The following is a 12,897-nucleotide window of genomic DNA, read 5'->3' on the forward strand; positions in this document are numbered from 1 at the left end:
AACACTGTTTTAGGGGCTATTTGTACGGAAAATTTGTATAAAACCTGTATAAATTGTATTTATAATTATATCACTATATTTTAGGTTGACTATAATTCCATTATACAATTTCTGATACATCACATGCCTTTTATTTTCATGCTTTAGTAAAAAGTATGCCTCTACTGCCATTCATTCCAATTAGACTGGTTTTGGATTTCTCCCTGACCAAGATGGCTGCCATTATGGAACTTTGAAGGGTTTATGACATAGCCCCTCTAGTAATTTAATAGGATCTCTACAGTATTACTACTATATTACTATTATCTCTATGGGCCTAACTAAATCCTAGTTTTCATCTGCTTGTTGTTCCAGGAAAGCACTGTGCCTTTTGTTTACGTAATGCTTTTACGTTGGGGTTTAGGGTTGGAAGCACACAATGCATCATGGTTTAGAGATCGGTTTACTAGGGCACACCTCGTTAGTATCGTGGCAAGGAAACCAATCACGAAGCGGATTGACATTATTTCGGAAAATAGCCCTAATGTTGGAAACAAACATTATGTTGTCATCCAGAGTCATTTTCCAAGCTATAGCACACAATATGTTACAGACAGCAGGTTTTTAAAGGACCAAAGAGTTTGTTCTGCTTCGTGTTTTCATTTTTTCCCTGCCCCCCAAAAATCACAATACTGGTATCGTCAAAGCCCGACCAGTTTATAGTGCTGGTTTGTATTTGCTGAGGGAGGGGTTATGATGTACCATACCATAATGTGGACTTAAATACACGGTGCTGTAATGGGAGTCTATTTTTGCATTGATTAAGCTGCTGTTTGGCAAAGTAAAGGCCTCGTCTTGTTTAGTGTATTGTTACTGTTCACGAAAGAGGACATAAATAATTTCTCAATGTGTTCATATACCTCAAAGGTGGTCTAAAGTTGAGCGTAGTCCATAGTGTGAATGTAAAATTAATGGAAGTGATTGGCAGTGCACTTATTACCTAATTAGAGGTAATAAGTCAGTGCAATCACATTCTATTGCTACAAGTAGAGGTGAAGGGTGAGCCAAAACTGCCTGTGCGTCAGAGTGCCTCACGCGCCTGTGGTGACCTTTGTTTTCTTTTGCTGGAGGGCCCCTCTCCCCCTCCTTGAGTAGCTTCCCCTGGGCTGTCATGCTTCCCCCCCCACCCTCCTCGTCACTTATCTTATCAGTGACTGAGGTTTGGCCTGTGCTTTGCTCACAGTTCAGCGGATAGGAGAGCTGCCGCAGAGAGATGAAACTTCGTACCCCGAAATCTGGACTTTTCAATGAATTTCGTTCAAAGAAACTCACACGCATCGCATGTGAGCCAAGTCTACTGCTTGTGCTTTCATAGTATTTTTTTTTCTGAGAACCTCCAATCGCCCCCTGGCACCCAATGACGTGAACAGATTCTTCTCCATTCAAGGATTTTGTGGTTAGATCAGTTGATAGCTGCTTAACTCTGTGTGGTGTTTAAGTTTGTATGGGATGCCCCGGCTTGAGGACAAAAGCATGTTTCCCACACACTGCTCTTAGTTGTGAATGCAATTCATATGCACTGTGTGGGGCCCCATTTCATGGTGTGTTTCAGCATGGATCCCACGTCTGACTAGTAGTAGGCCTACACTCCCATTCTGGCTCTTGAATGATCCCTAGTGTTGTTCATTTGTTTTGGTCAAATGGACTTGAGACCCGAGCCGTGGATGTTAGTCATTCTGCATGCAATGCGGCACCGTGTAGCGTCGTTCCACGTCAAAGTACAAGAGGATTTCGACACCCGCCATTGTCAGATTGTTCCGAAATCGTTTCTGTAATTTGTAACAGATACGATTAGCATTCCTGAAGCATATTACATTTTTTTTGTATGATTATTTTATAAACTATACAAAACATACACATACAAATGACAACATCATACAAACATCAACTACATCACACCTGCCCAGACCAGGGTGTCCGTGGGTCCTTAAAGTCTTCAATTAATTGATCTAAATTCAAATACATTTTTAAAAGGTCTTAAAAATCAAGTAGACCGGGAAATGGACACACATTTTTATTAGGTTCCGTTTACGTTGTGCAGAGGCGATGTAAATAATGGGTGATAGGATCGTGATTTACTTCAATGGAAGGAACGCATTTTAGCTTGAGTCACTCGCAGAGCGGAACCACACTCTGTAATGTTCCCGCAGCGGTCAGAAGTCAGCGAGACACTCGTGACTTCTGACCACAGCTCGTGTATTTATCTATTAGCTAGCAGAGATTGGCTGTGGTGAAGTAGTAACGGAGGTCGACTTGAAACTACGGTAGACAGTTAACGTTAGTCTGCAGCTACCACGGGAAAGTGCAAATTCAACGAGAACTGGTTGGAGAACAGCATTTTTGCTTCGTGGTTAAAATCAGTTGAAGGGAATCAATACGAAGCACGCTGTATCTTTTGCAAGAAGTCCTTCAACTTGGCACTATGATGTTTGACGAAAGCCTCAACCAAACGACAAAAAGTAAACAACTGGACCTGCATATACGCTATTGGGAGGGAAATCACGTTCAGTCAAGTTACCTGGGGTCGCAGTTCATGGGGCATGCAACAGCTCGGGATTTACTGCAACATTTCAAAGTAAGTTTTCAGTCGATTTATTGAAATATTGTTAATGTTATTTATATTATGTATTAGCAAATGTTAGTTAATTGTTATTGTTACGTTCACATTGCCATAATTAGCTAATGAGAAAAAATATGTATCAGGATCTATGAACAGTATGGTGGTGCTCAGCTGGTTGTTGTGGGGAGCTGCGGCCTCAACACCCTACACAACGCTTTCAAATGTGGCTTCTCCATGTGGCAGCTGGAAAAGGTTCTGAGGGCCATGCACATTCTTTTCCACAATGTGCCAGCAAGGAGGGAGGACTACACTGCTCTCACCAAATCCTTGGTCTTCCCGTTACATTCTGTGGCCACTGGTGAATTAAGAACCTGCCTGTGGTGGAGAGGGCCATAGAAGTATGGCAATCAATGGTGAAGTATGTGGATGTGGTGAGAACCAAGAAGCTCCCAACCCCTGGAATAGGGTCGTTTGACACCATAGAAAAGCCCAGCAAGATCAGCTCATCTCGGCCAAACTGCAGTTCTTCATGGCTGTCTCCAGGACTTTCAGTCCCTTTTTGACCAAGTACCAGACTGACGAGCTAGTGATGCCATTCCTCTGCAAAGGGTTGATAAAGGTAATTATTTATATTTTAGCTCTGCACAATTTGGTATTGCCATTTGATTTCAACTCTCTTATCACTGATTGTACTATTGATGATATGAAGCTTATGATAGAGGTGATGATAAAGATAAGAGAGTTGTGGAAATATACATGTATTTAATGATGAATGTGGTTAAAGGGGTATTTGCATTACATTTTGAGCTTTCCTGTTGGCATAGTCTGCTTAGGCGTTCTGTCAAGAGGGAGCTCCTCCAGAACATCACTCCACTGCAGATGATCAGACTGGATGTCGCTGACCAAAATAATTGGGTCCGCCCGAAGGAAGTTGACAGGCTTGCGTGCCGAGTCAGTCCTCAAGGTAATGTGAGAATTTAAAGTATTACTTTCTATCAAATTATGGTGAGGATAGTTTTCTATTGTATTAAGTCATTCAGCACTATTTACGGCCCATTATCCCAGCTGAGAAAAAACAGTGTAGGAGAGCTCACTGTCCTAGAGTTTAGGAGGGACTGCATGAAGGGTATGTCAAACATCGAAAAGAAAGTGCAGGACAAGAGCCCCCTGAAATACCCCACCGTAAGACGGATGGCGTGTTTGGAACCCACTGTCATGTACCCAGACTGGTGCCAGGAAAGGATGAGCAGTCTTGTGCATATGTTTCTGCTAGACAAGCAGTTGTCAGGAGGTTTCTCTGCTGGTAGGAGTAGTTCTGGAAGAGGTTTTGTTCAGGATTTATTACCAAATGTATACACAATTATAACTTATGTCTGAAGTAATATAATGATGAATCATCTAAATAATAGTTTTCACTTATTTCCTTTAATCTGTTTTGTTACAGGTGATGTGAGCACTTCCTCTCTTTCCAGCCCACAGAGACGAGGCTGGATGTGTTCCTGCATGGCTTCCTCTGCCAATCCTACCCTGAGCTTTGGGGTTTCTGTAAGAAGCTGCTTCTTTTGTCCCATGGGCAGGCAGCCGTCGAGAGAGGCTTCTCCATCAACAAGGTGGAAACCTGTAACATGCAGGAGGGTACAGTCATCGCCCAGAGACAGATGTGATTATGTCACAGTCTGTGGTGGTGTTGTTAAGGTCCCTCTCACCAAGGAGCTGCTGACCTCTGCTGGATCAGCAAGGTCAAAATACAGAGCACACCTGGACCAGTAGAAGAGGAAGAGCGAAAGCGCTGTGCAAGGGCAGAAGAGAAAAGCTGCGGAGGACCATATAGATGAGCTGGGGGAAAAAAAGAAGAAACTCTGCTGGAGGTATCTGGCAGCCTGGAGAAGGATGCAGACAAATTTGCAGAGGGAAGATCCGGCACCTTGATGTCTCAGCACATCACCAAGTCCAACACCCTCAGGAGGAGATATGAGGAGAAAATATTTTAATTAAAACAAGTGGAAGCAGAGTTGGAGAGTAAGGCCACAGAACTAAGACACATGCCATGATAAAAGAGAGAGAGGACAGCAAGTCATGTTTCTTCCCTCCATTTTGAGCATAGTTGAAATTACAGTTGTCCCAGGTCCAGTGGATTGGCACCAGCAATTATTGTTTTGTTTTTATATGCAGCTAACGTTGCACTGTTGGTTACAATGTCAACACTGTACGTTAAATGTTTCCTTGTTAATGAACACATTAATTTTGTATCTTGTAAAATACATTAGTTTATACTGGATTAAGCTTACATTTTCATTAATTGTAATTTCGTTAGATATGCTCCAACTTTCCCTCTGACTTGTGCCAACATCGGTTCTTTTTAAGTCTTGGTTCCAATAGTTTATATATTTTTCTAAGAGATTGTCAGTTGGATATGCTCTCTGCAAGGTTTTGTATATCTTCCCTATATGAACATCCTTTTCTGACTGAAATAAGATTCCCTCAAGGTTGCTCTGATATCCAAAAGATTTCAAATTGACATTGCGTGATATGTAACTTTTAAGTTGCATGTATTTTAAATTTCAGTCCAAAATTACTTTTTAAGTCTGTCATGGAAATAAATGTATTTCCTGTTCCCAAGTCATGAAACATTATTTTGTTTTGTTTTTAAACAAATCAAAATATATTTTATATTTTAGATACTTTGAAGTAGCCACCCTTTGCCTTGATGACAGCTTTGCACACTCTTGGCATTCTCTCAAACAGCTTTATGAGGTAGTCACCTGGAATGCATTTCAATTAACAGGTGTGCCTTGTTAAAAGTTAATTTGTGGAATGTCTTTCCTTCTTAATGCGAACGTTACTCACCCTAGCCTGACGGTAACACTTGAGTAATACTTACTAGTAAATGGAAAGGAAATGAATAAATAAACAAACACAATTCTGTGAGTCATGTTACAGCCAGGGATATTTACGCAGCAAAAAGTGGGCTGATGATGCAAAATGCATCATATGCACCATCACACTTTTAGATTTTTATTGAATGTTCTCTGTCATGAAACTTAACTGCTGACATGCACACTTTTGGGGGGGAATGTTTCTACAGGGGACTAATTAACAATATACTCCTATGTTTTTTGAGTAAAATATCCTTTTAAAAGAATGTCAGGACAGGGAGGACACTGTTAGACCATGTGTTACATCATTGGCCTTGCTAAGCACCTTACACCCCCCCACCCCCCCCCTTACATTACCCAGTGTTTATTTAAGATATAGAGGACATCCGTCAACTCTCAAACTCTCGGCTTGGATTCTATTCACATTGAAGAGAGTTGTAGCAGAGGCACTGCGACAACATTTTAATTTACATAATCTTTTACATTTACATTAGCAATGGAATATCATGTGACGAGAGAGGGTTCGGGGGCAAAGAATGGTCTTGCTCTGCAGTTTTAAATTTACCGCAAATATCCCAGTATAGCCACTAGCCATTAAGCATGCTTTTCACTAACTATTCAACTATGCAAGCAACTTTTCATCTTAACCATATTACTCTATTGAATAATGCAAGCAAACCACATTACACTCTTGAATAATGCAACAATTCACAAGCGTGCAGACAAAGGGTTTATTTTCATATCCGAACACTCATTACATTTTAACTTCAAGAAAAAAGCACAGTTACTAAAGCTAACAGCATGCTTTATCATGTAACGCTAGCCTATCAGAAATGAACGGTTACCCCTCTCATATGAATAATAAAGTACAGTAGACCTACCTTACAACATTAGAACAAACCAGGCTTCATTTTTAACAATATCATGCAAATCATTCCGTGTGGTAAAAGCAAATTGCGAGAAAAAAAAAACTTGGGTAATTCACTGGGGAGTTGAGATCAGCTGTTTTACGTGGCTCAGTGCAGCCAGCCAGCACCATTGACTGTTTTTTATAAAAACATTTACATTACGCTGACAATTTCAGAATGTAACAGGCTGTTACTGCAAGTTCAGGTAGAACATCTATAAAACAAGTCTCAAATAATAAGGAAAATGTCTATACATTTCAGCTGTTTCAAAAACACTGCTCTGCTGTTACGATTGTTATTGTAGGAGTGTTTGGCAATTCTGTTTACACTGCCTTGATTGGAGGGGGGCAACTGTCGGCCAGTGACATGCGCTACCTCCGGAAGTAGGGTACGAGACGTGACAAGTGAACAAGTTTACAATGCAGTAAAAGGTCTAGCCGAGGGTATTTGCTCAATCTCTAGGCAATCTCTCGTAGTGAGAATAGGTTCTTAAACAATATAGCCTGCCGTTCTTTTAGCCAACTCCTCTGTTGTGTTGTTCACTGTCATGCCAAGTAATCTGGCAACGAGGCTATAGGAAAGTGTGAAGGTCCTCCAATGACATGCTTGTAGCATTCCTATTAATGTGCATAGTGTGATGATAAACTATTCGTGTGAAAAGTGATCGTTTGGTCCCTGTACTAGGCGTGTGCTTTTCTTGCTTGTGAAAAGCATCATTGATTTGCTGTGTTTTATGTCCCAGCAGATAATGGTGAAATATTGATTTTTCAGTGCATGATTTTCTCAATAGACTTTGGAAGTACATAACATTTGTCTCCTTTTTCTTTCAGAGCACCTTCTACTCAAGAGACTAGTTTTATTGAGAAGATGAAGAAAACAGTGAGTGTTTTTCAATTTTTCAGTATATTGGGGGTGGGAAGGATAATGGTCTAGCTTCTACACTGGCTTTACATAATGGTTCTTAGGAAGAGGACGGCTTGATGGATTGCAGTGGATCCTCCTGACTCCTCAGTCCAGACGTGGGTTCAAATGCTATTTGAAATCATTTAAAATATGTTCTGGGCAGGATTGAGCTTTTCTGGTACAATAGAATCTATAGAATAGTCGAAATGGTGAAAACCCCGCCCATCTGGCAATCCAGGCAGAAAAGAGTAAATGCTAAAAGTATTTTAACCTAGGTCTGCGCAGTACTAGCTCTGACCATGAGAAATTGATATACACTACCAGTCAAAGGTTTGGACACACCTACTCATTCAAGGTTTTTTCTTTATTTTTACATTGTAGAATAATAGTGAAGACATCAAAACTATGAGATAACACATGGAATCATGTAGTAACCAAAAAAGTGTTAAACAAATCAAAATATATTTTATATTTGAGATTCTTCAAATAGCCACCCTTTGCCTTGATGACAGCTTTGCATGCTCTTGGCATTCTCTCAATCAGCTTCATGAGGTAGTCACATGGAATGCATTTCAATTAACAGGTGTGCCTTCTTAAAAGTTAATTTGTGGAATTTTCTTCTTAATGCGTTTGAGCCAATCAGTTGTGTTGTGACAAGGTAGGCTCAAATAAGCAAAGAGAAACGACAGTCCATCATTACTTTAAGACATGAAGGTCAGTCAATCCGGAATATGTGAAGAACTTTGAACGTTTCTTCAAGTGCAGTCGCAAAACCATCATGTTACATCGCTATGATGTCATGAGGACCGCCACAGGAAAGGAAGACCCAGAGTTACCTCTGCTGCAGAGGATAAGTTCATTAGAGTTACCAGCCTCAGAAATTGCAGCCCAAATAAATGCTTCATAGAGTTCAAGTCACAGACACATCTCAACATCAACTGTTCAGAGGGGACTGTGTGAATCAGGCCTTCATGGTCGAATTGCTGCAAAGAAACCACTACTAAAGGACACCAATAAGAAGAAGAGACCTGCTTGGGCCAAGAAACACGAGCAATGGACATTAGACCAGTGGAGTCCAAATTGGAGATTTTTGGTTCCAACCGCCGTGTCTTTGTGAGACGCGGTGTGGGTGAACGGATGATCTCCGCATGTGTAGTTCCCACCGTAAAGCATGGAGGAGGAGGTGTTAAGGTGTGGGGGTGCTTTGCTGGTGACACTGTCTGTGATTTTTTTTAGAATTCAAGGCACACTTAACCAACATGTCTACCACAGCATTCTGCAGCGATACGCCATCCCATCTGGTTTGGGCTTAGTGGGACTATCATTTGTTTTTCAACAGGACAATGACCCAAAACACACCTCCAGGCTGTGTAAGGAGAGTGATGGAGTGCTGCATCAGATGACCTGGCCTCCACAATCCCCCGCCCTCAACCCGTTTGGGATGAGTCGGACCGCAGAGTGAAGGAAAAGCAGCCAGCAAGTGCTCAGCATATGTGGGAACCCCTTCAAGACTGTTGGAAAAGCATTCCAGGTGAAGATGGTTGAGAGAATGCCAAGAGTGTGCAAAGCTGTCATCAAGGCAAAGGGTGGCTATTTGAAGAATCTCAAATATAAAATATATTTTGATTTGTTTAACACTTGTTTGGTTACTACATGATTCCATATGTGTTATTTCATAGTTTTGATGTCTTCACTATTATTCTACAATGTAGAAAATAGTAAAAATAAAGAACAACCCTTGAATGAGTAGGTGTGTCCAAACTTTTGACTGGTACTGTAGGCTTGAGTAAGCAAGTGTGATTTGGCTGCAAAGTCCTCAGATATCAGAAGGTGAAATAAATACAATAATGATGGTATTGTACAACGTTATTTAGTTTGGTGTCTGTTGCTCACTGTCGAATGATGTATCACGGGAACCATAAATGGTGAAATACACTGAGTATACAAAAAAGAAGACCTGCTCTTTCCATGACATAGACTGACCGGGTGAAAGCTATGATCCCTTATTGATGTCACTTGTTAAATCCACTTCAATCAGTGTAGATGAAGGGGAGGAGACTGGTTAAAGAAGGATTTTTAAGCCTTGAGACCATATAGAGCCCAACACTGTGATAATAAAAATGAATGGTGGAAAAACTATTGGAACCATTTCCCTGTTTGCCCGCTATTTTTTATGGGTATTATGACTCATACTGTGGTACTCTATTGAGACATGGATTATGTATGTGTGACATTCAGAGGGTGAATGGGCAAGACAAAAGATTTAGGTGCCTTTGAACGGGGTATTGTAGTAGGTTCCAGGCGCACCGGTTTGTCAAGAACTGCAACGCTGCTGGGTTTTTCATGCTCAACCGTTTCCTGTATCAAGAATGGTCCACCACTCAAAGGACATCCAGCCAACTTGACATAACTGTGGGAAGCATTGGAGTCAACATGGGCCAGAATCCCTGGAGTTTTTTTCCTGGCTGCCAGGTCATGTGGTCAGTAACATTGTTGCTGCTATTTCCCTCTCCAGGGTAGGAACATCGTGGTATTCTACGGCTCTCAGACAGGCACGGGCGAGGAGTTTGCCAACCGGCTGTCCAAAGACGCCCAGCGCTACGGCATGAAGGGTATGGCTGCCGACCCCGAGGAATACGACATGGTAACTAACTAACGACATTCCTATATCAGCGTTTATATGGTTGAAAGGAACACACTTAGGGCGTTGAAATTCGTTACACTGGTTCCGTTTTTCTGGATCGTTTGAGAATTTTACAAAATTGTTATTTTCAGAAGATCTGAAAATAACCGTTTCAGGGTGCGATTTGCATTCTACATGACGTTAGCAAGCTAGCTTGTTTACAATGGGCAAAAAAGTACCATGCGACTCATGTTGCCGCGTCACAACACCTGGTACTCTGGTCCTGGGTCTTGGACCCACTACTCACACTGGTCCAGGATTCACTTCAATCAGGGTTTGTTTGCATTTCACACAGGCTTTATAGCGCGGATCAGTATTAGTCTCTCTTGAGCCAAGGACCTGTTCTGTAAAATTGAAAAGCTAATAGTGCCCTGAATGGTATACAGCACGTGTGATAGCGAATCTCTCTAATGTCCTGGCATCTTCTAATCCACAGTGTGAGCTGACCCGTCTGGCTGAGATTGACAACTCCCTGGCCATCTTCTGCATGGCCACTTACGGAGAGGGAGACCCCACGGACAACGCCCAGGACTTCTATGACTGGCTGCAGGAGACCGACGGGAAACTGGATGGAGTCAACTACACCGTGAGTATCTCTAGGTCTCTCTCGCTCGCTCTCTCTCCTCTCCCCCCATCATTCATAATCAGGGCCAGGAGTTTGCCCAATTAAAACTCCAATTGGCTCCATTCACAAACATTTGCCAAGCGTTCACTTTCAAATGTGTATTTCACATGGTTGAACTTTAGTGTGAGACCGAGATGAGTTATGCCAACATGCAAAAAATACATTTACATTTTAGTCATTTAGCAGACGCTCTTATCCAGAGCGATTTACAGTTAGTGAGTCGTGGCTTTATGTGTATGGTTGAGTTCTAGCTTCGGCCATAGCTGACATGCGTGCCGTCCTGGCTGGTTGGGCATTGTTGAGGTCGGTCCAACGGTCCTGCCCTCAATGGGGTGAAGAATTTTACTTCTGACTGAAGCGAATCTGGCCTGGCACTCTGAATGGTCACTTGGGCTCCTTTCACTCCCTGCCATTGTCTTTCTGTCCTAGACTGGAAAGACAGCACTAATTACACTGAATGAAAGATGATAAACTTTCACAATGTACTAGCAGCAGGTGCTTGCGTTCAGTGTGTGTGCATGTCTCAGTGTGTCTTGTGTGCGTGTTTAAATGCTGTGTACATAGTATACAATATGTTGAACATGAGTGTTTTTAAACTGGGAGTGACTGATGTTGACATGTCTCTCCCTGCAGGTGTTTGCGTTGGGTAACAAGACATATGAACACTACAATGCCATGGGGGCTTACGTGGACAAGAGGCTGGAGGAGCTGGGAGCCAAGAGGGTCTTCGACCTGGGCATGGGAGACGACGACGGCAAGTGAGTGAGGCTGCGTTGGAGGGGGGTGCGTCCCAATTTCCTTTCTCCTGAAGAGTGCACTAGTTTATTACTTCCCAGAAATCTAAAGGCATTGGATTGGTGGAGGCATGGGCTAATGGGAGTTTCCACCGTTTCTTATACCAGTCATTTCCTTTCAAATCAGTGAAGGGAAGTGAATGAGTGCACACTTTGGGAGGAAGGAGAGATAATTGGGAAATAACCTTGGATCGCTCCCGAATCAAAGTGGGACTGATGTTTTCAGACCCTTAATGTAGAGATCCAAATGAATGGCCAAATGATGGAAATGGGAGTTGATAAGAGGGTGTTTTCTACTTATTTTCATCGTTCAGCCTGGAGGAGGACTTTGTGACATGGAGGGAGCAGTTCTGGCCAGCCATGTGCGAGCACTTTGGAGTGGAGGCTTCAGGAGAGGACTCCAGGTACTTAGCCCAATTTATCGTCTTTATCACATTCTCATTTTCCCTCCTCAATTCACACACACAAAGAGTATGGAAGGAGTGATGTGCAGATTAACTCTCGCTCCACATTAGCATTCGTCAGTACGAGCTCAAGGAGCACAATGACATCAACATGAACAAGGTGTACACAGGAGAGTTGGGGCGTCTGAAGAGCTTTGAGACCCAGAAACCGTGAGTTCTTCTACCCCATCCTCTTCACTTATCACTGCTACAGAGTGTCTGTCATTCATGTTTTATAGATTTCTCACTCAAAACTAGTATTACTGCCCCCTAGTGGAGCTAAAGGGGATTTCCTTGTTGGAACGCTAAAGTGCAACACTGCTTCATCCGTCGGTGTTCACCTCTATGATTTACCTCATGTTGTCTCTGCATACTGATGTGCACAGTTCACTGGTTTGAAATTCTAATGATTATTTTCCCCCCAGGCCTTTTGATGCAAAAAACCCCTTCCTGGCTCCAGTCACTGTTAACCGCAAGCTCAACAAAGCAGGTGACAGGCATCTCATGCACCTTGAAGTGGACATTACAGGCTCCAAGATTAGGTAAGAGAGAGAGCCGTAACTTTGTCTTTGTATCATTACCAATCTATCTCTACCTCCCAGACAGTATTTCCTTAAAAATAATAGGCTACACTTCTTTGATGAAATGGTGCCTTTTCACATAGTGGAAAGATGACTTGAAAACCCTTTGTCATTCTGTCTTTGTAGATATGAGTCGGGAGACCACGTTGCCGTCTATCCCACCAATGACACAGCAATCGTGAACAAACTGGGACAGATCCTTGGCGTGGACCTTGATACGGTTATCTCTCTCAATAACCTTGATGGTACGGCACTGACCTGACGCAACACCTTCACTCAGTCCTCCGAATATCTCTCGATGTCTTTTGAAGATCCTTAAACACAAACATTCTGTTTGGACATCTCTTGAAATGTTACTCTCACTGTATTTACTTTTTTAGAAGCAGAAGAAGGTTTTGTGTAATCACCAACTGTGTCTTATTACTTTAAACCTTAGGGTCGGTTTCCCTTACCCAGATTAAGCCTAGTCCTGGACTAAAAAGAAA

At 42.2% G+C, this 12,897-nt stretch overlaps 1 protein-coding gene and 1 long non-coding RNA gene across 3 annotated transcripts in view; both read left to right on the forward strand.

Annotated features, from left to right (window-relative positions):
• The window catches only part of LOC121561328 (NADPH--cytochrome P450 reductase), a 35,788-nt gene that overhangs the window by 15,114 nt on the left and 7,777 nt on the right, over positions 1-12,897 (forward strand). For both annotated transcript variants that reach the window (XM_041873922.1, XM_041873931.2), the window contains exons 3-10: positions 7,214-7,262; positions 9,802-9,930; positions 10,406-10,555; positions 11,228-11,352; positions 11,703-11,792; positions 11,904-12,002; positions 12,257-12,373; positions 12,539-12,657. In XM_041873922.1, coding sequence (XP_041729856.1) covers positions 7,214-7,262; positions 9,802-9,930; positions 10,406-10,555; positions 11,228-11,352; positions 11,703-11,792; positions 11,904-12,002; positions 12,257-12,373; positions 12,539-12,657 — 878 coding nt within the window. The remainder of the gene's footprint in view (positions 1-7,213; positions 7,263-9,801; positions 9,931-10,405; positions 10,556-11,227; positions 11,353-11,702; positions 11,793-11,903; positions 12,003-12,256; positions 12,374-12,538; positions 12,658-12,897) is intronic.
• Positions 1,163-5,029, forward strand: LOC121561345. Its single transcript, XR_005999221.2, has 3 exons — positions 1,163-3,218; positions 3,424-3,563; positions 4,044-5,029. It is a non-coding gene; the product is annotated as an uncharacterized LOC121561345 (long non-coding RNA).

The sequence above is a fragment of the Coregonus clupeaformis genome, chromosome 5 (assembly GCF_020615455.1).
Source record: "Coregonus clupeaformis isolate EN_2021a chromosome 5, ASM2061545v1, whole genome shotgun sequence".
In the NCBI taxonomy this organism is placed as follows: domain Eukaryota; kingdom Metazoa; phylum Chordata; class Actinopteri; order Salmoniformes; family Salmonidae; genus Coregonus; species Coregonus clupeaformis.